Source organism: Anolis carolinensis, chromosome 2, assembly GCF_035594765.1.
Source record: "Anolis carolinensis isolate JA03-04 chromosome 2, rAnoCar3.1.pri, whole genome shotgun sequence".
Taxonomy (NCBI): Eukaryota; Metazoa; Chordata; class Lepidosauria; order Squamata; family Dactyloidae; genus Anolis; species Anolis carolinensis.
In genome coordinates this window covers 99,891,817-99,916,097 of record NC_085842.1, presented here as the reverse complement: position 1 = coordinate 99,916,097, position 24,281 = coordinate 99,891,817, and the positions used below count along the sequence as shown (strand labels likewise).

Genomic DNA, 24,281 nt, shown 5'->3' with positions numbered 1-24,281 from the left:
TAACTTGACTATCTCATTGGCCAGAAGCAGGACCACACTTACCATTGAAATCCTGATAAATGTATGTTGGTTAAAATTATTTTTATTTTTAAATATTTCATTGTTCTTTCGTTGTTCTTGTTGTTGTTGTTTTTGCACTACAAATGAGACATGTGCAGTGTGCATCGGAATTTGTTTTTTTTTTTTTTTCAAATGATAATCCGGCCCCTCAACAGTCTGAAGGATTGTGGACCGGCCCTTGGCTTAAAAAGTTTGAGGACCCCTGCTCCATATGGTAGATATGATTGCAGCAACAAGCTGAATTTCTCTGATCTAATCTACATGGAACAATCCATAGCTAACATGCAAAATCTCCAGAACTGGTTATATATTTTCTTGCATATATTGACTATGGTGTTTCTAGTTAAGTGTATAGTAGTGAGCCAAAATGACAAGATAATACTAGGCCAAGCAAAAACAAGTCGATTCAGAAGTACAGGTATAATTTTACAATCAGTAACATTTGTGTTACAAAATTTGCAATCCCTATCAACATCAGACAATCTATTCATCTCAAACTGTACTGATTTAATCCAAAATTATAACTCCCAAATGGTTGGCCATCCTCTCCCATTGTATTGAGATAACTTTGTCAAATGCATCAGTCCAGCTCCTTTTAAAGTGCCAAAGGCTACATGTTCTATTCTGGGAAAGTTTGTTTTCTCATATAGGGCTATAGAGGTTGGTAGCTCCAATGTAAGATAGGGGTGAATGCAGCGTAAAATTTAAAGGGGCTAACCTAGGCGTTGATCTAAATGTTCTTCGGTACCTACAGTACTTTAAAAGTCAGAATAAAATCCACAGTGGATTTCACTGCTTCATTGGCACTGGAGTCAGCAGCTTGCATTGATAAGCAACACAGACCATAGAGCACTCCAGCCAACCCAGAAGACATGTCTGAGGGGATGAATTGCAAAGGCACACATTGTTAATGACACCTTGTTAAGCACAAAAACTTATGCAAGTGATCAAAGAACGAACAGAGACAGTGAGGTGCAGATGTGGTCCTGTTGACTTGTCGGAGGAGGCCCTCCTTTTGCTCCTGCCTCTGTCGCAAGTGCGGCTTGTGGGGACGAGGGAGAAGGCCTTCTCCGTGGTGGCCTCCCAGCCCTGGAAATCCCTCCCCAGGGAGATAAGGCAAGCACCAACTCTGGCAGTTTTTAGGAAAAGTTTAAAAACCTGGCTTTTTCGGAGTGCTTTCGAAGACTGAACAACTAACCCCCAGGCTAGGTTCCATTCCAGTGTCAAGTTGTGTTCCTGATGCACTTTATCTCATCCCACAGTTGAGAATAATTACATTGGCCATCCCATCCGAGTTCTGCACTACATGCAGCACTTTATCTACCCACCTCACCCATGGGTTTTACCATTTCTACGCCTTGCACTTTGGCTCAGATCACCCTCGTTCAAATTTTTGAACTATTTTTATGCTTTGTTTTATTATGTTATGGTTACTATCTTCTGTTTTACTTTGATACTGTATAAGAATTTTATTGGAGTGTTGTTGTGTGTCTTTTATGTATTTTATCTTGTTTTACTGTAATTGTTTGGGCTTGGCCCCGTGTTAGCTGCCCCGAGTCCCTTTGGGGAGATGGAGGCAGGATACAAAAATAAAGTTGTTGTTGTTGTTGTTGTTGTTGACTTGTCTAGCTTCTCCCTTCCAAAAAAATCTTTTTCTAAGATATATTATGAAATTAGAAGAATATACTAAAGGGGGAAATGACTTGGAAAAAGTGCCTAGGATCCCTAATTAAGAATAGGAAATACTGCAAGCACACCACCTGGAACAAATTTCTATGCACCTATGTGAAAGTTCAATAAGATTTAGTGGATCAGGTAAAATAAGTCTGTACGGGATTTGCCCATCGTTTTTGAGAGGGATTTGGACCACAACAGAAGTAAACCTAAATTTGCTGCTTGTTCTATTGCACACTGTTCCAGGTTTGTTTTACTACAAACTTAAATAACGTACAATTTCAGGTTTGGATCAACTGTTGTTCTGAAAAGAACTGCAAACCAATGTACATAATAGCTTTGCAATCTTAACTTTTGTCTCTGTCCTTCCCATGTCTTGTCCTTTTTTTCTCACTGATCTGGATTTTTTTTTCTGATCAAAGTGAGCATTATTTAGACCAGTCTGACCTACTTCTGCCCTGCAGCTGGCCCCCTTTTGTTATGAATGCAGCTACTATGGAAACCTGTGTAACACATCTGCATCACAAAGGGAAGCTTCATGTAGACTCAGTTTTCTTTCAGGTTTCACTGAAGGCTTTTTCCCACATGCCTGCAATAAACCTGACTGTGCTCTAAGAACTGGGCTGATGGTATATTCCAGAAGCATTAAGCACACTTCTTTGATGGCTTCTGAAATTAAAATTCCAGAAGCCAGACAGAGAGCAGTGTAGGGATTATTGCAGAATTAAAAAATAATAATATCGTGATACCTGAAAGACCTGACAAATCTATTGTGGTATAAGAAACTAAAATTTTATTGGATCCATTCAGTATTCTGTTGCCAATTGTCTGTTAGACATGAGCATAGTGTTGTAAACACTGAAGTCAAAGAGAAATGAAAATACAGACAACAATAATGCTTTTTTTTTTTCGTGTCAGGAGCAACCGGAGTTGCTTCTGGAGTGAGAGAATTGGCCGTCTGCAAGGACGTTGCCCAGGGGACGCCCGGATGTTTTGATGTTTTTACCATCCTTGTGGGAGGCTTCTCTCATGTCCCCGCATGGAGCTGGAGCTGATAGAGGGAGCTCATCCACACTCTCCCCAGGTGGGATTCGAACCTGGCAGCTTTCAGGTCAGCAACCCAACCTTCAAGTCACTTAGTCCACTACGCCATCTGGGGGCTCAACAATAATGCTAAACCTTACATATATGTACAATTTAGCCAGTGACCATTCATAAAACATAGGGCATTTTATTACCATAGGACTTTCACAGGAATGTCAAATAGTAGAATGACTTGTGTGTATATGTGCCTTCAAGGCACCTGTCAACTTGTGATGACCCCACTAATTTAACAGTGTTGTTCTTGGCAAGGAATATTCAGAGGTGAGTTCGCCTGTTCTTTCCTCTGAAATGTAGCCACAGCACCCGGCATTCTAGTTACAAATAAAAAGATATAAAGGAATCCTCTAACTTTTTTTAGATTACCGGTACCTGAGAAAAAGTAATCTCTAATGTAAGCTTTCATGGACTTTCAGCCATTCCATGAGATTTATCAGTTGCATTGTGCTATACCTTACTTTTTCTGGGTCCATCTCAATTATTCCACATTATTAATTATTAAGCTGAAAAGGTGTCTTTTAATACAATTGACTGATGTTTGCAAATGGGATGTATGATAATTCAGTAATGTATTCCATGTACTATGTTTGTACAAGTATCATTGCTCATGAAATAAATAAATACACGTTGTTTTAATAACGGCGCTCCATGCAGTCATGCCGGCCACATGACCTTGGAGGTGTCTACAGACAACACCGGCTCTTCGGCTTAGAAATGGAGACGAGCACCAACCCCCAGAGTCAGACATGACTGGACTTAACGTCAGGGGAAAACATTTAACCCTTTAATAACACAAGCCTAATGATCCAATATCAAAGGGCTTTGTAAAGATTCTGTTGGATACCTATCTTTGAACGCTTAATACCAAACTGCCATTAGAAATAAAAAGTAATCAAATGTAAGCCTTATATCCAGATGCTTTTCTGGCAAGGGGATCCTTTCTGACCCAAATTAGCTGCTAAAGCCCTTTCTACCAAAAAAAGAAAAAGAAAAAAAAGATATGGGCTGGGGAAGGGGGATTAAAGTTTCCAGTAATTAATTAGCATTAATTGACAATAATGTACTTTCTTGGCTGTTTGAAGTACAATATTCTCAGAGAGAGGGGGGGACTATATGTTCACAGATCATGCATAGTCGGTGGGATCAGAGTAAAATGGGAAACCACAAATTATAGTTGTATCATTAACACTAGTTATAAACTTTCAAAGGTCTTGTTAGTGTAAATTTATTACACTAAATAAACTGCCCCTTATTTCTTTAAATTTTATTAATTGAATTAATATCTTGCCTTTCTCCTGAGATGGGATTTATTGTCACTCACAATAATTTTAAGTAGCTAAAATATTAATTTGCAAAGTTAAAAATAATTAAATTACAATATTATTTTAAAAACATGGTTATAAACATTAAAAGCATAATTACCAGTAAAAAGATTTAAAATATACTGCTTCACACACACATATACACACACAAGTACTTTATTATGAAATATCAAAGGACTGCCTGAATATAATCATAAAATCACAGAGTTGCTCAGTGCCAAAATCTGGAAATCTCAGGGTCAGATCCGAGTGCAGAATACTTAAGGGGCAAAATTGAGATTACAGGGGGAGTGTGACTCCATCCAGCACAGATTTAACCCCTGTTCTCTGATCTGCCTTCCAACTGACCAGGAGCACTTCTGTTTTGTCTGGATTAAGTTTTAGTGTATTTGTCTTCTAAATTTTTATTATTATTATTTTAATGTTCACATCAAAAGAAATTTATTTTGGAAGGGAAAATATTTATATTTTAAAAGGAGCTCAGAAGTGTCATTAACAAAATAAGCAGTCTCCATTTTGTTGTTCTCTGTGCTGCAGGGTAGTGGCTGAAACTCTTTCCCATCATCTCCTGCCTGCTGTCCCCCCATCAATGTGCTCACCAGCGGTTATTTATTGTATTGATTTATTTTGGACACTTTCCTGTTGCTTTTGAATATAGGATAGAATAACATAAAATTACCACTTCAGTTGTTAAACAGAAATAGTCTCAAATGACTCAGATACTCAAAATGGTTTGAAGATCATCATCTTTGAACAGTACTTTAAAATCCTTGTTGGTGGTCTTCAAGTTGTTTCCAACTGATAGTGACCCTCTATTATGGGGGGTTTGTGGCAAGTTTTGTTCAGAGGAATTTTGTCCTTGCCTTCCTCTGAGGCTGAGAGAGTGTGAGTTACCTAAAAATATACAGTGGGTTTCCATGGTTGAAACAGGACTCAAATCTTGGACTCCAGAGCCACAATTTTCTTAAGTCTACACTTAAGAGATATCTAGAACAACATACCGTTAAATACCGGCAAAGGTTTCATAATTAGGGTGCCACAATTGATAAAGAACTATATATTAATCTGTTGGGTAATATTGATGACCGTCACCCCAGTTTTCAAATTGACTTAAAAAACGCAGCTGAGAGTTCCGTAGATCGCTCACAAAAGGAACGGAACGGGACCGCAGCAGACTATTATTAAGAGATCTTTTTTATTTCACTTTCCCCTTCCCTGAACTATGTAACAAAATCCCCCAATAAGAGTAGCATTTATTTTAACAATAACACTCTCTATCTGGTTATTTTGTATCTTTTCTCTGACTCCTTTCCTTTGCATGCAATCTCTCTCTCTCCCTCCCGTCCCTTTAACTCCGGATGAGGTTTCTCTGCCATAGATTAACATGGCGGTCGATATAAATTGGCTCATATCTCTATCAAAATTACCCCTAGAACGCTCCTCTTTTAGTCCTAACCCTTTCTAAGGCTCCTGACTCGAAGACAACCAGCAGAACCGGAATCGGTCCAGTTTTCAGCACCTCAACAGCTGACTGTCAAACGGGACCGACGGCTCCTTCCAAGCTAAAATGCTGCCTTATCCCGGATTTTCCTCTCCCCGCGGCCCGCGGAAAGGGTTTAAGAGATACCTACCCCCTTTCTGTGAATTGGGGATGAGGGGGATCGCTCTCTCGCTGGGGAGACATAGTTCTCCAAGGACCCTCGCCCTCTACAGCTGCCAGGGGATGCCCGGACGGGTGCCCTCCATGTTTCATTCATACTTTTCATGATTTTATGAAGGAGAAGAACACTCTTCCCCAGACCTACCCCTGGACTTATGAAATCTTATACTTCCAAAGACTGCAACCCACATGTGCCCCTTCCCATGCCATCTCTATGAATTCCTTATGAACTCTTTTTCCTCATGTATTTGTGAATTTCCATATTCTATGTACTTGGACACTCTCATGACTCACTGTTGTATGAATTTCCATATCGGGTTCCCCAGATGTTGTGAACTTCATCCTTATCAAATGTTTTCTATTGCTTATATCATTCATGATTCCCCTTTATGCAATGTCACCCACCTTTATGGATTCTCCTTTATTTCCTTGAAATCTATCTATCTGCCTATATGTATTTATACTCTTTGGGATCCCCGGAAAATATGTATTCTTCCCAGCAGGGTTTATGTTCCAACTTTATTTTAATTTTCATTTTATCCCATATAATTGTCAGATCATGAAATCAAATGGGAAATATTATGACCCCAACATGAACTCTAGCCCTCTGACCCAGACCTCCCTTCCCAAAAACAAAAGGATAATCTGCCACAGTTTAATCCAATCTCATTCCGATCGCATGGACAATATAGGGCGAGCCACCAAATTCCTAAAGGTGACTCACCCCCAGGGCAAACATTGTCATATCCCAGGCCAGGACGCCGCAGGAAGGCACCCTGTGGGGCCGTCAATGACGGCTCATCACCACCCATCACCACTTCCCGTCTGATACCCCAAAGACATATCTAAAATCTGTGAACGTGACAGGACCCCGGACATCCTTGATGGGTGTCATAAATTCCTTTAGAAATTGGCTGGGCCAGAATTAATCTGATATTTCCTGTCCGGTCACCTCATTGTCTCAATGGCTCCCGCCTCCTCCTCTCTGATTGGCCCGAATAGGGACAAAAAGCAGCTCCCCATTGGGCCAGCAGAGCAAGGCGGGAAACGAAAGCCCGCCTCGTTCAACCTCTCAGCCTATCCGCGATCAGATGGGCGGGGAAGCGGGGCGGGAAATTCAAAGGGCTGTCAGACCGAAACATTGTATAAATATGGCTTTATTTGAAACATATGTTACGCTAGTAGATTGAATGATCGCTATTAGCGTCCTTTTCAGCTGAATTGCTCAATAAAAACTCCTTGGCGGATTTTCCTTCAACTTGGCGGACCTTCTTCATTTCAGGCTTCAGGTTGTATTGCGGCTTATATTCTCCTTTTGGCTTCGCCAAGGTCCGTTCCCTCAGGACCGGGTCGGGTCTCTCTTTAAGGGCCCGATCCCCCAAAGTGCGGTCGACAACAATATGACTTTGTGGCACTCTTGGCACAGCTTTCTCAGCTGATCTGAAAGGTGGTGGTGGTGGTAGGGACTGGTACAGCAGCTGTTTGGATAATTGAAATTATTCCCATATATATATGTTTCTTTTTGTTAGTGCCTGTTTTTACCTTTTGACCTGAAATCTCATAAAAATATATACGGGGAGTGCAGTAAAGCTGTCAAGTTTTGCTACACTGTGAGCTCCTTCCCTGTCCACATTTAGTGCTTAAGAAGATTAAGAAGCTTCGCATCCCACTAATCTGCATTCAGGGTGTTATTTCTTTGCCCCCAAGAAAAAAATTAATACTCCAGTTGAATGTTGGGCAGCATTCTGTATGGTTTTAAGAATAACAAAATCAGACTTCTGTTCATAGTTGAATTTGCAGTACTATTTTAACCAGTATTGAAGCATGAAGAAAAAACCTCCATAAACACCTGGAAACTGAGTACTAAACCAGAACATCGGGCTAGATAATAGGTGTGGTGTTTACTGAATCAACTCCACACATAATTATCACTATATAGTCACCCTTAATTGCAAAATATTTTTTGATGTTTGAGCTTTGCACTGTATTGTATTGAGCAACAGTCCCGTGTCTTTGTGAATAGTGCCATCTGGTGAAAAAGTGAAGAATTTAAATAGGAAATAATCCACCACTTTTTTTTGTCTTGTGGTTGGAATTAAGAAAAAGACTACAAAGTAGAAACAGAACCCTGGCTTAATCCAGTGGTAGCAATTGGCTGTCCCTTCATATGATGCTGGAAATTCAATTCCTGAAAGCCATGCTAATGCTGAGGAGTGCTAGAAGTTGCGGTTGGACAACATCTGATGAGCAGCACAATCATATCTGCCTCATCCAATTTGCCTCAGGATTGAGTAAAAACAGAACCAACATAGTGAATCCTTGCAGATATTAAACAGGGAAATGGTACCTGTACCTCAGCCATGTACTCCAGAATAAAAACTCGGGGCATTTATCATGAGAAGTGGTGTGGATGTAACAAGGATGGGAGGCTCTCCAAAGATGCTGGATTAGAACCCATCATCCCTCAATGCTGAATATGCTGTCCAGAGCAGGTGGGAATTATAGTGTTTAGAGGGACATACGTTTCTTCTCTTTCTCTCTCCTGACCATTCTATATTTCAAAAATGCTTACCACAATTACTTTTCTTTATTATTATAGCTATCCTGCAGGGTGGGCCAGCTGGAAAATTCTGACAAGCTGTTTAGCTGTTGGAATTGCTGATGAAAAGGTCCTCTGGGTGATGGTTGCTAATCTGTTTCTGGTTGGTTAGAGTAAATGCCCTCCAGAGGACATCACGTTTGGGACGGATTGTACGCGATAAGGCGATCCTGTAGGTAATCTGGACCCAAACTATGTAGGGCTTTAAAGATCAAAACTAACACTTTTTGCTTTGACCAGAAACAATTGGCAGCCAGTGGGTTGACTTTAGGATAGGTGTAATATGCTCACTCCTGAATGTTCCTGTAACTAATCTGTCTGCTGTGTTCCTGAACTTGGTACAGTGGTAGCCCAATGTAAAGTGCATTGTAGACGTTTATCCTTAAGGTTACCAGTGCATGCAGTACCATCTTTAGGTTGTCCAAATCTAGGAAGGAGCACAGTTGGCGTATCAGTCAAAGCTGATAGTAGACAATACACCTATCACCATAGTGCATAGTGCATCAGTTAACAAAGCTCTTTTTTTTTTTTTTTACAAAATCTTTATTCCCCTGAGCAGCCTTTTTCTCCTTGTCCTCTTTCTATCTAGATGTTTTTAAATTGGGATTGGAATTATGATGAAAGAAAATGGGAGAAACATGTACTAGTACTTTTATTTAATGCGGACATATTGCAAGGTCTGATGTTTTGAATGCAAAGTTTGGTGAAAATGTTGAAATACTGTACTTTTATTTGTTGTGGCTTAGGACCCTTTCCCTATTGAAACATCAGAAAGCAAGTGTTATCGCTACCTGCCACCCATGTGGATATTTTTGGATTTCGGAGTATTTTGGTTTTGGAATTCATGACAAAGAATGCTCAACCTATGACTTAAAGCAGGATAATACAACTGTGGTGGGTCTGGTGGCCCGTTTTGTGTCAGCCCCTATTCCACATTTCCCCAGAAGACAGCAAAGGGGACAGTGCCAGAAGTGCATGCATGCCCACTCCTGCTACTGGAAAATTAGTATTTTTAAAAAGTGTGAAACAATGCAAAGACATCCTAAACCTTTTTGAGAAGAGCAATTGCCTTTTCTGGAGGCTTCAATGAGAGCGGGTTTTTTTCTGCTTGACAGAATAAGGGCAGTGGGAAAAAGAGAGCTCCAAAAACAGCCTTGGGGTAGACTTTGCAGTAGCCTACTTCAAAAAAATAAGTTTTATGTGGCAAAGGTTTTAATGGACTAGAAGACAAGCAAATAACACCTTACTTTTGTAAAGAATACATTTTTTAAGACCGAGTCAGGAATGCTGTGAAATGACATATGTATTTTATGCTGATGTATCCCCCATGAGCAGTGAGGCAGTTAACAAATTATTATTGTGTTGTCAAAGGCTTTCATGCCAAAATCACTGGGTTGCTGTGAGTTTTCTGGGCTGTATGTCCATGTTCCAGAAACATTCTCTCCTGATGCTTCGCCCACATCTATTGCAGGCATCCCCAGAGGTTGTGAGATCTGTTGCAAACTAGGCAGGTGGGGTTTATATGTCTGTGGAAGGTCCAGGGCGGGAGAAAGAACTCTTGTATGCCTGAGGCAAGTGTGAATGTTGCAATTGACTACCTTGATTAGCATCGAATGGCCTTGCAGCTTCAAAGTCTGGCTGCTTCTAGTCTGGGGGAATCCTTTGTTGGGAGGTGTTAGCTGCCCCTGATTGTTTCGTGTCTGGAATTCTGTTTTTTTTTTTTGTGGTTGTTCTTTATTTATTTTCCTGATTATAGAGTTTTTTTAAATACTGGTAGCCAGATTGTCATAGTTTCCACCTTTCTGTTGGATTCCCCAGGATTCCCCCAGGGAGGAAGCAGCCAGGCTTTGAATGTGCAAGCCTATTAAATGTTAATCAAGGTGATCAATTGCAATATTCACAATTGCCTCAAACAGACAAGAGTTCTTTCTCCCAACCGGGACTTTCCAGATATATAAACCCCACTTGCCTAGTTTCCAACAGACCTCACAACCTGCCATAGATGTTGGCGAAACGTCAGAGGAGAATGCTTCAGGAATATGGCCATACAGCCCAGAAAACTCACAGCAACCCAGTATTATTGTTATTTCTATGATCATATGTTTTAGGTGTTCAATTGTGTATTATTTAGCATTGTTCTCTGCTTAAGAGTCTTTCAAGAGAGAAAAAGCAGGGTATAAATAATGTCCGCGCTTGATACCAATGCATTCCCTTCATTATTATCCCCTGCTCTGAATGTCTTAGCAGCAGACACCCACAAGGCCGCAGTCAGTCCACTTCTTATGGCTACTCTCCACAGGAGGACGTGCTTCTGTCACTGAGTTGCTGTGAGTTTTCCAGACTGTATGGCCATGTTCCAGGCACCCTCAGAGCTTGTGAGGTCTGTTGGAAACAACGCAAGGGAAATTTATATATCTGTGGAATGTGCAGACTGGGAGAAAGAACTCTTGTCTGTTTGAGACAAGTGTGAATGTTGCAGTTGGCCACCTTGATTAGCATTGAATGGCTTTGCAGCTTCAAAGCCTGACTGCTTACTGCATGGGGGAATCCTTTGTTAGGAGGTGTTGTTATTATTATTATTGCTATGATTATATGTTTTAAGTGTTCGGCTGTGTACTATTTAGGATTATTCTCTGCTCAAGAGCGAAAAAGAAATATATAAACAAGAACTGCCTGAACTTGATAGCAATGCATCCCCTTCATTCCTATCCCCTGCTCTGAATGCCTCGGCAGAAGACGCACACAAGGCCGCTGTCAGTCCACTTCTTAGGGACTACTGTCCAGAGGAGGGACGCTCTTCTGTCCCTTTAAGAACGGAGAGGCACGAAGAGGCACCCTCCTTTCAAGCTCCGCCCACTCCGGCTCGTCCGTCCATGCCGCTCAGCCAATGACCGCGCTCCACGAAGGGCAGCGCCGTAGGGACGGGGCTTAAGGCGAGAGCGGCGGAGAGTGACGGCGAGTTCTGACCAATCGGAGCGGAGGGGGTGGGAAGAGTCCATTCGCCTGAATCAATGAGAGTAGGAAGTCTCGAGGCGTTGGAGGCGGAGCTGTCGGCTCTGAGAGAGAGTGAGAGGCAGGCAAGGCAGGCAACGGACCAGCGCGGGCGGGCGGGCGGAGGCACGTGACGGGCAAGGAGGCGCGAGGGGGTTTCTCTGAGGAGCCTCGGCGGGTGGGCTGTGCTGTGCGCGTGGAGCGAGGTGCATGGTGAGTTCTCCCCCGTGAGGCCCTCCCTTCGTTTCTGCCTTGGATAGAATAGAAGATTGCGGCGGCGAGGGGGGGGGGGGGGGAGAGGAGGGAAGAAGAGCGGCCCTCTTCCTCGCGCAGGGGACTCTGGGGCACACGCTGGAGGCGGCGAGGGCGGTTGGGAGGCGTCGTGTCCCACGGAGGGAGTGTCCGTTGGAGGCTGTTGGTGGTGAGTGGGTTTGAATGAGGGAGAGGGACGCCGAGGGGAAGAAGGCCTGAGAGGGGAAGGGTCGGGTCCCTCCTCAGGCCAGACTTCTCGGCCGACGGGCCTCTCGGGCCTGTGCCTGAATAATCTCTTCGCCTCTCGGGTGGGAGCCAGTGGAATCACGGGAGTTGTGGTTTCACGAGACCCCCTCTGCCCAAGAGTGCTGGTGCCTCGCCAAACTAAAACTCCCAGGATCCCACAGCATTGGAACGGCAAACCCTGACGTTCTGGGTCTTGTGGGATGTGTGCTTGTGTTACTCCGCTGTAGAATAAATGCAGTCTGACACCCCCACCCGGCCATGGAATCCTGGGTGTCATAGTTTAGCGAAACACCCAGCCCTTTTTGGCAGAGGAGGCTCAAGACCGTTTAAAGCTTACAACTCCAATAATTCCATAGCATGGAGCCATAGCTGTTTAAGGGGTGTCCAACTGCATGAATTCTACAGTGTAGACCATGCATGGGCAAACTTGGGGCCTCCGGGTGTTTTGGACTACAACTCCCACAGTTCTTCACAGCCTCAGGCCCCTTCCTTTTCCCCCTCAGCCGCTTAAGCAATAATGGAATTTAACCTTATACCAAAGGGGCATCCATGAGAAGTCTGGAGCCTATACCCAATGTATTCTCCAGTTCTGGTTTTGAAAACAAGATATTGGGAGCCCAAACTATCATGGAAATGGCAGTCTTGTGGTATGATTTTGCATTAAATTGTTTCCTAGTACTGGTAGAGAGAGGGACCACATTCCTGCAGGCTATTGTAAAGGCCAAGTACTATTAGCTTCTCATGGAAGATATAAGATTCCATCATTATTCTAAATGTAGATTACCCTGGCTGAGCCTAAACAATGCATGGACAAATCTTGGTTCTCCAGGTATTTTGGACTTCAACTCCCACAATTCCTAACAACCAGTAGGAGCTGAAGTTCAAAACACCTGGAGGGCTGAAGTTTGCCCGTGCCTGATGTAAACCCAGCCCTAGAAATGTCTGGTCATAGCATAGGAAACATGACTTCCTTCAAATATAAAATGCCTACCAGGCGTTGTGGAATCTAAAAATATAACTGACTTTGTAGAAGGGGAATGCTCCATCATTGTTTCCAATGAGGGAAGAAACAGGGTAGCCGAATAGATTGTGTTTGCAATGCAGGATAATCTTAGAGAGTACAAAGAGAAGATATACAGTTAATGTATACATGTGTATAGTTAACTTAGCCCCTGGTGTCACAACAGGCTGAACTGCTAAACTGCTGAACTGCCTGACCAAAAGGTCGGAGGTTCGAGTCCCGGGAGTGGGGTGAGCTCCCGTTGTTAGCCCCAGCTTCTGCCAGCCTAGCAGATTGAAAACATGCAAATGTGAGTAGATCAATAGGTACCACTCTGGTGGGAAAGCAGTGGCGGTGCCAGCCACATGACCTTGGCGGTGTCTGCAGACAATGGCAGCTCTTCAGTTTAGAAAAGAAGATGAGCACACCAACCCCCAGAGTCGGACACGACTAGACTTAATGTCAGGGGAAAGCCTTTACCTTTACTACAGTTAACTTGTACCATGAATATTTTCAGACCTTTAACTCCTGAAATTGTTTCAGTGCTCAACTGAATTGGGAAAGTGCCAAGTTATTAAAAAGAGTCTTCATGAGTATATTACAATGCAAAATTCATGAATACACACACGGTAATAATGAGACATACCGTACGAAACTTATATCTGAAGGACTGGCATCCACACTTTCATTTATTCACATACAATAAAATATATCTTCTAGGCATTTTCTAATCTTCCAGTGCGAGTCTATTGTGTTATTGGACAAGATGCCATTTATTTCAATAAAGTTTGCTGTTACCTTCAGTTTTATGTAGCCACACAGGACCATAGCCATCTGTGCATACAGCGTCTTACTGTACTTAAAATAAGCATGAAATATGATTTGTAACCAGACTGTTTTCAGTCCAGATTACTAGCAAAAATGGTGTGATCTTAAATAACTTGCGCGCGAGGGGGGGGGGGGGAGGAGGGAAGAGCAGATGCCATGTATGGAATGAAGGAGGAAGTGATAAAACAGTAGTGTAACCTATGAAAGCATAAGAGGGCAAAGGCGGAAAGGGAAGATAGGGATAGTAGTGTCATAAACTTCAAATAGATAATATGCACAAGAATGAGGAAATATCTACCAATTTACTTAAAATAATATCTAATGAAAACCTGTATTTGAAATTTGTAAATAGCTGAAAATCTGCAACCCCCTTTATTTTAAACATTTCAGTTTGTTCAGACCTGACACTTGTTGCTATGCAAGAAGGATGGACTAAGAAACTGAAGAATTTGAAAAGCTTTTAATAATTTAGTAATATTTCTATGAGAAGTTCAGTTTTACATGGTATTGTGGGAAGTATTTCAAGCCTCAGTCAACAGAACTTTGAAGTCTTCTGAATTTCTAATAACGTCATATTTTATGGGAAAATATATTATGATTTATTACTACTTCTGACAGGAAATATCTATTTATAATATCACACCATGTGGAGGAAACACCATAATTAATTTTAAGATGCTACAAGATGTCTTGTCTTAATTAATTGTAAATGGCAAAATATATTGACTTAAGAGTTCTGGCATGATTAGATGCTTTCATTTGGCATGTGGTGTTCTAAATAACTGGAAGTGAGTTTCTGTGAAATGTGTGCTACCCTACATGCTTATTCAGGTAATATTACCTTAGAGATGCAAAGGGTGTTCTGTACAGGACTAAGAACTGGGGAATTTTGTGATGGGTAATACCAGACTGAGAGAAATTATTAAAAACACATGTTATTCCATAATAGGTTTCAAGAATTGTGGCCTTTCTCCAGAACTATATATCTAGCATAATATCATTAAATATAGTTTAATTGACACATACTAATTGAAAGGCTTTACAGTACAATATTAAGGAAACGGATATAGGAGTGTAAATAAAACCAGCTTAAGGTGTCTTGAGTTCAACATTTGGATTCTAGATGATGTCAAGAGAGAGGGCAGCGTAAGGAGGGGGAGGGTGGATAAGAGTCCCTGCTTGATAACAATATGCCCACTGAGGAGTAGCACTTTCTAGGTCCCAATAAATATTGCCTTAAATGTGGTCAAAAAACACAGAAATCTTTGGTTCAAATCTCTCCATTTCAGAAACTTGCTGGGGGATTTTAACCAAGCTACTTTTAAAATTCCTCATCTTCTACATGCATAATACAAATTATATAGAATTTTACATGCTTATTGTGAAAAGTTATATATGTATGTGTATGTGTACTACACAATTTTTTATCCAAGCACAGTTGGAAGAAGTACTGGCAGTCCCCAAGTCACAAACACAATAAGTTCTGTAGGTTTGTTCTTAAGTTGAATTTGTTTGTAGGTTGGAAAAGATACATTTTTAAAGTGTAACTCCAACCAAATAGTTATATATACAGGGTAGGACAGATGAAACATATGCATAACTTGATTTCTTTGCAAGATACAGCATGCGTATATATACAGAAAGAAAGGAAAGCCCATGCAAATAAAAATAGGAATACTAACAGTTATGTGTGGAAGATAATATCCAGAAGATGTCTGTCATTCCAGACACGCATTCGGAGCTACTGTGAAAATTATCCATTGCACTCACTAACATTTGCGCTAGCACATTCACGATTTCTTGAGAAATGTCATCTTTTAAGTTCTCTACTGTGCATGGTTTTTTAATATATATACACCCTGGCTTTCAGATACCCTATAAGAAGAAATCACAAACCAATAAATCGGTCGAGCGTGGGGGCCATGCAGTATCACCATATCGAGAAATCATGCGTTGGGGGAATATGAGTTTTACCACGACCATTGGTAGTCTTGCTGTGTGCACTCTTGCACCATCCTGTTGAAACCATATTTCCCATAGGAAGTCTGTGTCTTTTAGTGGGATGGATGAAATCATTTACCATTGCAACATAGCACACAACTGTCACTTTCACTGCGATGTCCTCCACTTCAAAATACAGACCAATGATTCTGACCTGTGATACACCATGGCATACTGTGACCTTGGGGCTGTGGAGAGGCCGTTGATGTAGTTCTTGTGGGTTATCTGCTGTCCAGTACCTACAATTGTGTTTATTCACTGAACTATCCAAGTGAAAATGTGCTTCGTCACTCATCATCACTACGGTGTTATAATCTTCAGTCAAAATGGCGACCATTTCCCAACATAACACTTTGTGTTGTGCAAAATCCGTGGCATTCAACCACCGAACAATCATCTTGTTTGCATGGAACTGCAATTTTGTTGACGTATGTGCTTTAGGGACCGATTTGACATCCACAAAGCTGCTGCGTGGCACTGCACAGAATGTTGTGGACTAGCAAGACCTGCCCATCTCACCGCTTCCACATTTTTGGTAGTCTGTATTCTTAGGGGGAGGCTGGGTGGCTTCCTCTTCATCACATTTCCTGTCATCTGAAACTCATGAACCCATTGCAGTAGAGAGTTGAGAACGTGTATTGTTCCATGTCACTCAACGTTAAAGTGTTGTCTGAAGAGACATTGTACAGTCACCATGGAATAATTTTTTTAAAAAACTGCTCCATTAAAAAAAAACTGCTGCACTGCAAACACAGGTGTTCTGCAGTCCACAGCCCCATGGCTACAGAAACTGCAGTATCTGTGTTGATGGAAGGAGACAACCATCGTTCCTCCCCTTCCAATGTACTTCCTGTTTCCTCTGTCTCACCTCGTAATTAGCTTTGGATAGCATAGGGAAGGAGGGTTAACACTTTTGTGGTGTTTGTTTGCTGTGCTACTGTTGATAAAATTTCACCTCACTTTCTGTCCTTGTAATTGTATTTTGAAAAAAAAAAAGGTTTGTTGTTTAAACTAGAATTTGGGATAAAGCTTCAGTGGATACCCCTTTCCCCCATGAGAACTCTTTCAGGAGTGAATGTCCCTTCTGTGGGTTGATGATGATGATTATATATACCCAGCTTTATCTCTCCCGATGATTACTCAAAGCAACTAGATTTCTCTCACTTGCTGTTATCTCATAGTTCTTAACTATGAGTTGTTTGTAAGTCAGATGTTTATAACTCAGGGACTGCCTATATGTTGAAAACCTTTCTTTCAAGGGAGATGAGCTTCCATTTAATAATAGAGCTAGCTTTCATTTTGCAACTGCTTTTAATATTTCATATTTTTAGATTTTAATGTAATTAGTTTTAACATGGTCATCTTTGAGAATGGATGGTTTTTGATGTGGGTGTATCGGATCAATGTCTAGGTGTAAAGAAAAACTTACTGGTCTTTTCTCAGAGTTCATATAATGGAGAGGTGGTCATCTGTATTCCTCCAACCCTGAAATTCTGTTTTATCAAACTGTTCCCCCCCCCCCCCCGAATTAAAAATTAATTGAAATACCTTTTCTTCTCTGTAATCTTCATTAATATGTATTACTTTGATTCTAACTTTCTTACAACATAAATCTGATAACTTTTGCTTCATTGAAAGAATAATTTTCTAGAATCATAGATAGTCCAGAGAGCTGAAATTTTTGTATAGTGAATTTAGTATTTATATAAGCTAATAAAAGAGGTGAATTGTTCTCTTAGCATTAGTGTTGTACAGAGCTGGCAGAACTATATGCAATTTGTTTAATGTATTAAAATGCAGTTTAATGCAATTACATCTATATATATAAAACAGTGATGGAATCCTGGCGACCGCCAAAACAACAAAACTGAACACCCCACAACCTCGAAAATTGACAACACAAGCCATCATCCACGCCTCTAGGTTGATACAACAACAAAAAAAGAAAAATAAAGTCCTAATTAGAGGGAGAGGAATAATTGTTTTATCCAATTGCTGCCAGTTAGAAGGCTAAGCTCCGCCCACTTGGTCTCCTAGCAACCCACTCACCCAGGGGACAGGCAGAGTTAGGCCTCACTTAGGCCTCTTTCACACTGCCTATAAAATACAGATTATCAGATTTTCACTGGATTATATGGCAGTGTAGACTCAAGGCCCTTCCACACAGCTATATAACCCATTTATAATCTTATATTATCTGCTTTAACTGGATTATCTGGACTCCACACCTTTACCCTTAACTTAACTACGACCAATTCCTCAATACTTTATTTCCCATACCACCATACTTCGCCACAGCAACGCGTGGCCAGGCACAGCTAGTTGTATATAATTGTAAAATAAAATAACAGGAGCTACATGTAATGATGTAACCAATACGTAAGATTCAAAAGGGGAAATCCTCCACTTTTTCCTGTTAGTTGCCTGAATCTTCCTTTTCCCACCTTACATTGCCAATTAGAGAACAATGAGAACTATTAGTGTTATACTGATGTTTTGTGGTGCCCTTTTGAGAGGAGCAGTTCTGCATCTTCCAGAATTACTACCATGTGATCTAAACTTGGAAGAAAGAAGGAAGGCTGAGGTTGCAGCCTTTATAATGCAGAAGTGTCATGAGGGCTGCATTGTGGAAATGTGCCCTTTTCTTCAAATAGGTGTTGTGAATGCTCTTCTTTTCTGGAAAGAAAGGGAGAACTGTGACAACTGCATAGGTTTTATCTGCCTGTTCTTTCAGTGGCAGGTAACTGTGGTAGATAATCATATGTGTAAGTTAAGCCTATATATAAGCCTATAGATTATATTAAGCCTATAGATTGTATATAGTGGGACCTGAGCATCCACAAAGCATGGTATCCACAGAGGGTCTTGGAATCAAATCCTAGTGGATGCCAAGAGCACACTCCAGTTGTTACATGTAAACATGAAGTGACATGTGTAATATAGTTGTTGATAGTGTAATAACTGCTCGGAATTTATTTACAAGCACACGGCTTCTCCATTTTATGTGAGTATGTGTGTGCTTTGAGTGTGCTTTGGGAGTATGGGGAGAAATGGATTTGTTCATGTATTATAAAACCCTTTCAATAAAATATTGACAAAATAAGCTTAGCAACATCACCAGTATACATCTTACCATCTCATCATACCTTCCCCGGTGGCTCTCTGGGTTGCCACCGGGCATCGGGAAGCCGCCGCCACATGCCTCACTTCTCTGGGCTCCTTGTGGAGTGCACAGCTTCCCCCATTGAAGGAATGTTAACATGAGAAGCCTGACGTATTGCCAGGGTGGTGGCGGCACGCTGGTTCCACCGTCTTTCATCCCTAGAACTGGCTCCGTGGGTGACTGGTGCTAAATCGAATCTAGCTCCGTATGATCAAGTCATTAATGTGACTCTCTTGTTGCCAGTTCATATGCATTCATGTGGAATGTATTATCTTTTGATAATTATTTATCATGTTTAAGTTCTAATGCATCTCTTTTGAAGTTGAACAATGTGACAGAGTAGCTGTATATCAATTATGCTTCGAAAAGTATATCTGGCTGAGAGTGTTTAAGTCGTCCTGCATTTGTTGTACTTAAAACAGTTAAGTTAATAAATGCAAATCATGTTGGAGTCTTTGGTAATGTATGTATATGTTAAATTATGTTCCTTGTTTTCATTTGACAGGTTTCCCATTGTTTTGTCTTTTCTCTCTAATTCTTATTCTTAGACCATGAAACAAAGGTGGTTGCTGTGTGCAGCATTGCTGCTAGTTGGAAACATTCTTGTCCTTGCTCATGAAGCAGATGATCATGATGATATTGAAGACGATGTAATAGATATTGATGATGATCTTGAAGACGGCGTTGAAGAGGTAGAGGAGCTGAAACATGAAGTCAGCACTCCACCCCCACTCCCAAAGGTTGGTTTGAGCACAATTCACATATAAATTTTCAGCAGGTAATCTAATTCAATAACTGTCGTAAAAGTTTATCTGTTAAGAAGATTAGGTTAAGTCTGTTGTTTTTGAACTATAATTGATTCTGGTTTTCAGAGCTAGATACATCACTAGAAAATTTGACAATGTTAGGTGTTAGAACTTTGGAAATAGTGCATTACACCAATGCTAATAACTGAAATTATTTAATTAGTTTAGTTATTGTCTATTGACTCATTATTTTGCTTTTAAGATTGGATGAGACCATGGGATTTACAGAGACTGGCACAAAGTTTGCAGTTTTCTTTCCCAGAAGTTTGTTGTCAGGATCCAGGCTGCAGAGCACCAATAACCTACACAGAGGCCAGAATCTATCTAATATCTTTATTAAAGAAATATATAAAGTCAATAAAAACAAGTTAAGAATATAGTTCAGAAGCAGACCTTTCAGATGAGGTCAAATATAGTCCAGAAATGTATTGTCCAATATAAGATATTAGAGTCCAAAGTTATAATCCACTTGACCGAAACACACACCTTGCCAAGCAATAGTGTGGGGAATGACAGGGTCTTTAAAGTCCAAAGTAGCTTGACAACAAGGCTGGAAAATAGACTTGATTCTTGGCTAGATCAAAGCTTGAAACGAGGCAAACATGAAACAAGAACTGAGTCCAGAGAAGTCCATGAAACAAGGCAAGGCTGGAAACTTGATCCGTGAAACAAGGCAAGGCTTGGAACTAGATCCGGGAAACAAGGAACTGGGGTATGAAGTCCACACACGATCTCTCCTCAAGCTGAACAATTGACTCTGCAAGGTTCCCCTTGCGGCAAAACCCCTATATAGGGTCTTGTTTTCCCGCCAACAGAACACTTTCCCTGGAGAACAAGAAGCGAAACCCAACTCTGTCCAGATGCATGACTCCTTAGAATTTCCCAAGGGAAGCAGACCTAATCAGCTAATTGTTTGGCAGCGATTCTGAGACTCCGGCGATTTGCCTCCCTGACTCCTCTATCTCTATTATAATTGTCCTTTCGGGAAAACGGGGGAGAATTCTGCCCAAGGCTTGTTTGGTTAACTTCCTGAGGACAAACATCCTTCAGGTGGAGAGGCTCCGATTCAAGTTGAACCGGTGGAAATCCCATGTTTTCCTCCTCGTCTGCCACAATAGCACTAGGAACGGGACTACAAGGCCCATGAGACATCACAGTTGTGGACTAGTAGTTTCCAAAGTAGCACTGGTCTACACACAACCATTTGTGCAAGCACTAATTATTAGCTTCGGGCCCGGATCAATTTAAATGAAAATGATTTGTAATATTCGGTGGTCTGTTTTATATAATTTCCAAAAACAGAACAGGGAGGAGGGAACTGCAAAGCCTGGCAAAACGAATTAAGGGAGCCAGATTTTATTGGTTCCTGGAGAGGAAGGAGTTAAGTCTGCAGTATACCTGAGGCAGGGTTTTTGCTGAATGTTTTCTCCCTTCTCTCTTCTCCCTCCTCTGCAGCAGCAGCAGCAGCAGTGTCCATTTCTTTTTGGAAAATTTCCTAGACTCCTCCTCCACAGAGGGCCCTGCTGGGAACTTGCTTTCCCAGCAGTATTTGCATAGGGTGGGCATTGAAAAGTCTCTTGAGCATGATGGGAATTGAAGTTTTTATCTCTCTCTGTTTCTCAGCCAATAAAAAGCCTGGTTGTGCCCATGCTCTGATTGCCTGATAATGGACATAACTGGTGACTACAATTCCCAGAACCCTTTTTTGCGGTTTGTCTTATTTTTTAAAATGTTATGGTTAAAACCTAAAACAATTCTTTAAAAAATCACTAGATTAGTGAATTGTTTTGAAACTGGGCAGGTCTGCCTTTGTAAATGAGGTCTAAAACTGAGGTAAGTTTCATGCAGATAGGCCTTAAAATTGCTGTGGATTGAGCCTTTACCATTGTAGCCAATGGGCTGAATCTTTGCCGAATAAAAATGGCAACACCCCTCCCCATTCGAGTAACTTCCTGGTAAACAGAATGAGGGTTCAGCTGACAATGGACCCTGAAAAGGCATGTCTTTTGGCCGAATTGCACACCTCTACTAAGTGTATAGTGGAAATCAGAATTAAAAAATAGCAGAGGGAAATTTAAAACAATCACAACCCTATAATTCACAGGTTAGTAGGTGGGTGTGAAACACCAGCCTTTCTGACTTAAAGTGGCTGGCATAAGTCATCACCTCTATTAAATTCTCATACTATAAAATAATTACCTTATTTGCCACCAGCATACATTTACCACCAATGTGACTTTATTAAATAAATTATATCAGTAGAAAAATCTAGCAGATAAACAACTTGACAAGTCAATTAACTTGTTATTTCCAAGCTCTGACATTTTTAACTTGCCTGTTATTTGAGAACTTGATGGTCATATCTGCAATCTTGCTGGTTGCTTTGGTCACATAGGAGTTTCTCTCTTATAAGAAGTAGAAAATTGTAACTTGTATCCCTGCTTGCATTGTCCAGAATAACTTCACTTCATATTTACAGCTTGGGGCACTTTGTTAAGCTCTTTCTTTGTATGGGAACTGTTTATTTTTAATTTCCATTTAGTATTGGCTCTAAATTTGGAAAATAGATTATGTTACCTTAGTTTAGGCATATGGAGCTACAGTATGTTGAAAGGGAATGTATATTCAGCTCTGTTTACTTTTTCTTGCAGTAGGCCATCGAGGCAAAACAGATGCCATTCATAGTTGATTTAAATGCTACATTTAAAACATCAGGGAGCACTGTAATGGCATGAGAGATTTATCTTCTGAACAGTTTTTTTGAAAAGAAGTATTGATTTTACAACTGTATTTGTAACTATTACCATAGTAAACTGGAAGTAAAATACTGTGAAGTATAAACATAAAAAGGGTATAAATATCAGTTCTGTTTCATTGTTAAGCAGCTTTAAGTATTGTTTTTATCAGTTAAGATGTATGTTTCCCATCAGGTTACCTATTCAGCCCCAGTCCCAACAGGAGAAGTTTATTTTGCTGAGAACTTTGATAAAGGAACTTTAGAAGGGTAAGTATTAATTTTAATAGGAAAATTCTTGTGTGTGCGTATCTAAAGCATTTATATCTTTAACATACGAGAGTTGAATGAAAAGTAATGCCTCCACCTTAGTTACTTGGGTTTGGATGGGAATATTTTATTAAATCAAACACAGAAATAATCCTTAGAATGTGCAAACAATGAACACGTTTTCTGAAGCCGTCACGGAAGAAGTCGACATTCTGTTTTCGCAACCAGTGTGACGGCGCGAGTGGCGCCATTTATATGTCAAACTATAAGTTTCAAGATTTGAATTGCTGTATCATGCCTGATTTTGCCCTTACCCTGTAAATGTAGTTGGATTGGTTATTTATATCTGTCAATCAATGTTGTTTGTACCTGTTACATTGCTCACTCAGCAAAACTGTTTGGCTCCACCTCTTCCTGGAGTAGGACTGTGTTTCCTCCTTTTCATTCCACTCTATCGGATGGACGTGAAAGAGAGGCTTGGCTCTGAAAGCCCTTCAAAAGTTACCTCTCAGCACCAATTCTGAGGTTCTTACCCTTGGGACTCACACTTCATGTTCAGGGCCAACCTGAACAACGTTGAGGAGTCTCAAGCGCCTTCACATCAGTCCTTTGGCAACAGAGGAAGACTCTTGTCTTCAGATATAGGTCATTGGACTGAGGCTGAGTTTGCTCCGGCATTCACAGCCAGAGAAAGAGGGATCTGGACAAGCTTCATGGACTTAAACAATCAAAGACTGTAATGTATATTTTCTTTTACCCCCTTTGTGAAGAATAAACCCAGTTTTTGAGTTAACTACAGTGTTTTGGTCCTTGGGAGTTCCAGTTTCCCTAAAGGAGGGCAAGAAGCAATCCCCTGGGGAAAGATGTCACGTCCATGCCTCTTTCACTAAGAGTACAGCCCCAGGCGCGACGGCACAGTGCTGAGAGAAGCCTTCTTTTCCAGAAGTACTGAGAGAGGAGCCTTCTTTTCCAGAACTGCTGAAAGAAGCCTTCCAGAAGTGCTAAGAAGGGAAAAGAAGGAGTGAAAGGGCCTTAAATTTGCCAAGCCCATAGTCTCCTAAAGATAAAGAAGTCAAAAGAAGCCTGCCTTTGCCTCCAGAGGGAAGCCCAGCCTTCACAAAATTGGATACATTTTGCTAGTTTTCCCGCCCTTTTTGCATCTGAAGCAAGCCTTTGCAAATTGAGACATCTGCAGCAAGTTCAAGCCTTCTGCAAAGTGGATACATTTTGCTAGAAGCCTAGCCTTTGCAAAATTGAAACATTTGCTAAGCTCCCGCCTTTTCTGTTTCTCAAGCCAGCAAATCGCTACATTCAGCTCTTGCAACTGCAGCAAAATCCAGGTTTCTGCAAAGTAGATACATTTCTCCAGAAGTCAGCCTTTGCAGACCAACCAAGCCTCTTCCAGAACCCAGTTTGCAAAGCAATAAATTTCCAACCTTCTGCAGTTCCTGCCATTTCTTCAGAGCCTGCTGCAAGTTTATGAAAGCCCAGGCTTAACTTCTCAGTTAAGCAGCTGTTTTAATTGTCTTGTTTAAAGTATTGCATTGCCCTTTTGTGTGCCTTTAATTGTATAG

General features: G+C 41.0%; 1 protein-coding gene across 3 annotated transcripts in view; it reads left to right on the top strand.

Annotated features, from left to right (window-relative positions):
* The window catches only part of canx (calnexin), a 77,803-nt gene that overhangs the window by 17,364 nt on the left and 36,158 nt on the right, over positions 1-24,281 (top strand). The window contains exons 1-3 of one of the 3 annotated variants that reach the window (XM_008104850.3): positions 11,458-11,620; positions 19,446-19,637; positions 22,634-22,707. In XM_008104850.3, the coding sequence (XP_008103057.2) occupies positions 11,618-11,620; positions 19,446-19,637; positions 22,634-22,707 (269 nt within the window). In that variant the 5' untranslated portion in view covers positions 11,458-11,617. Of the gene's footprint in view, positions 1-11,457; positions 11,621-11,803; positions 11,829-19,445; positions 19,638-22,633; positions 22,708-24,281 lie in introns of those variants that run through there. The other 2 variants (XM_008104851.3, XM_062973875.1) reach the window with 2 other exon arrangements.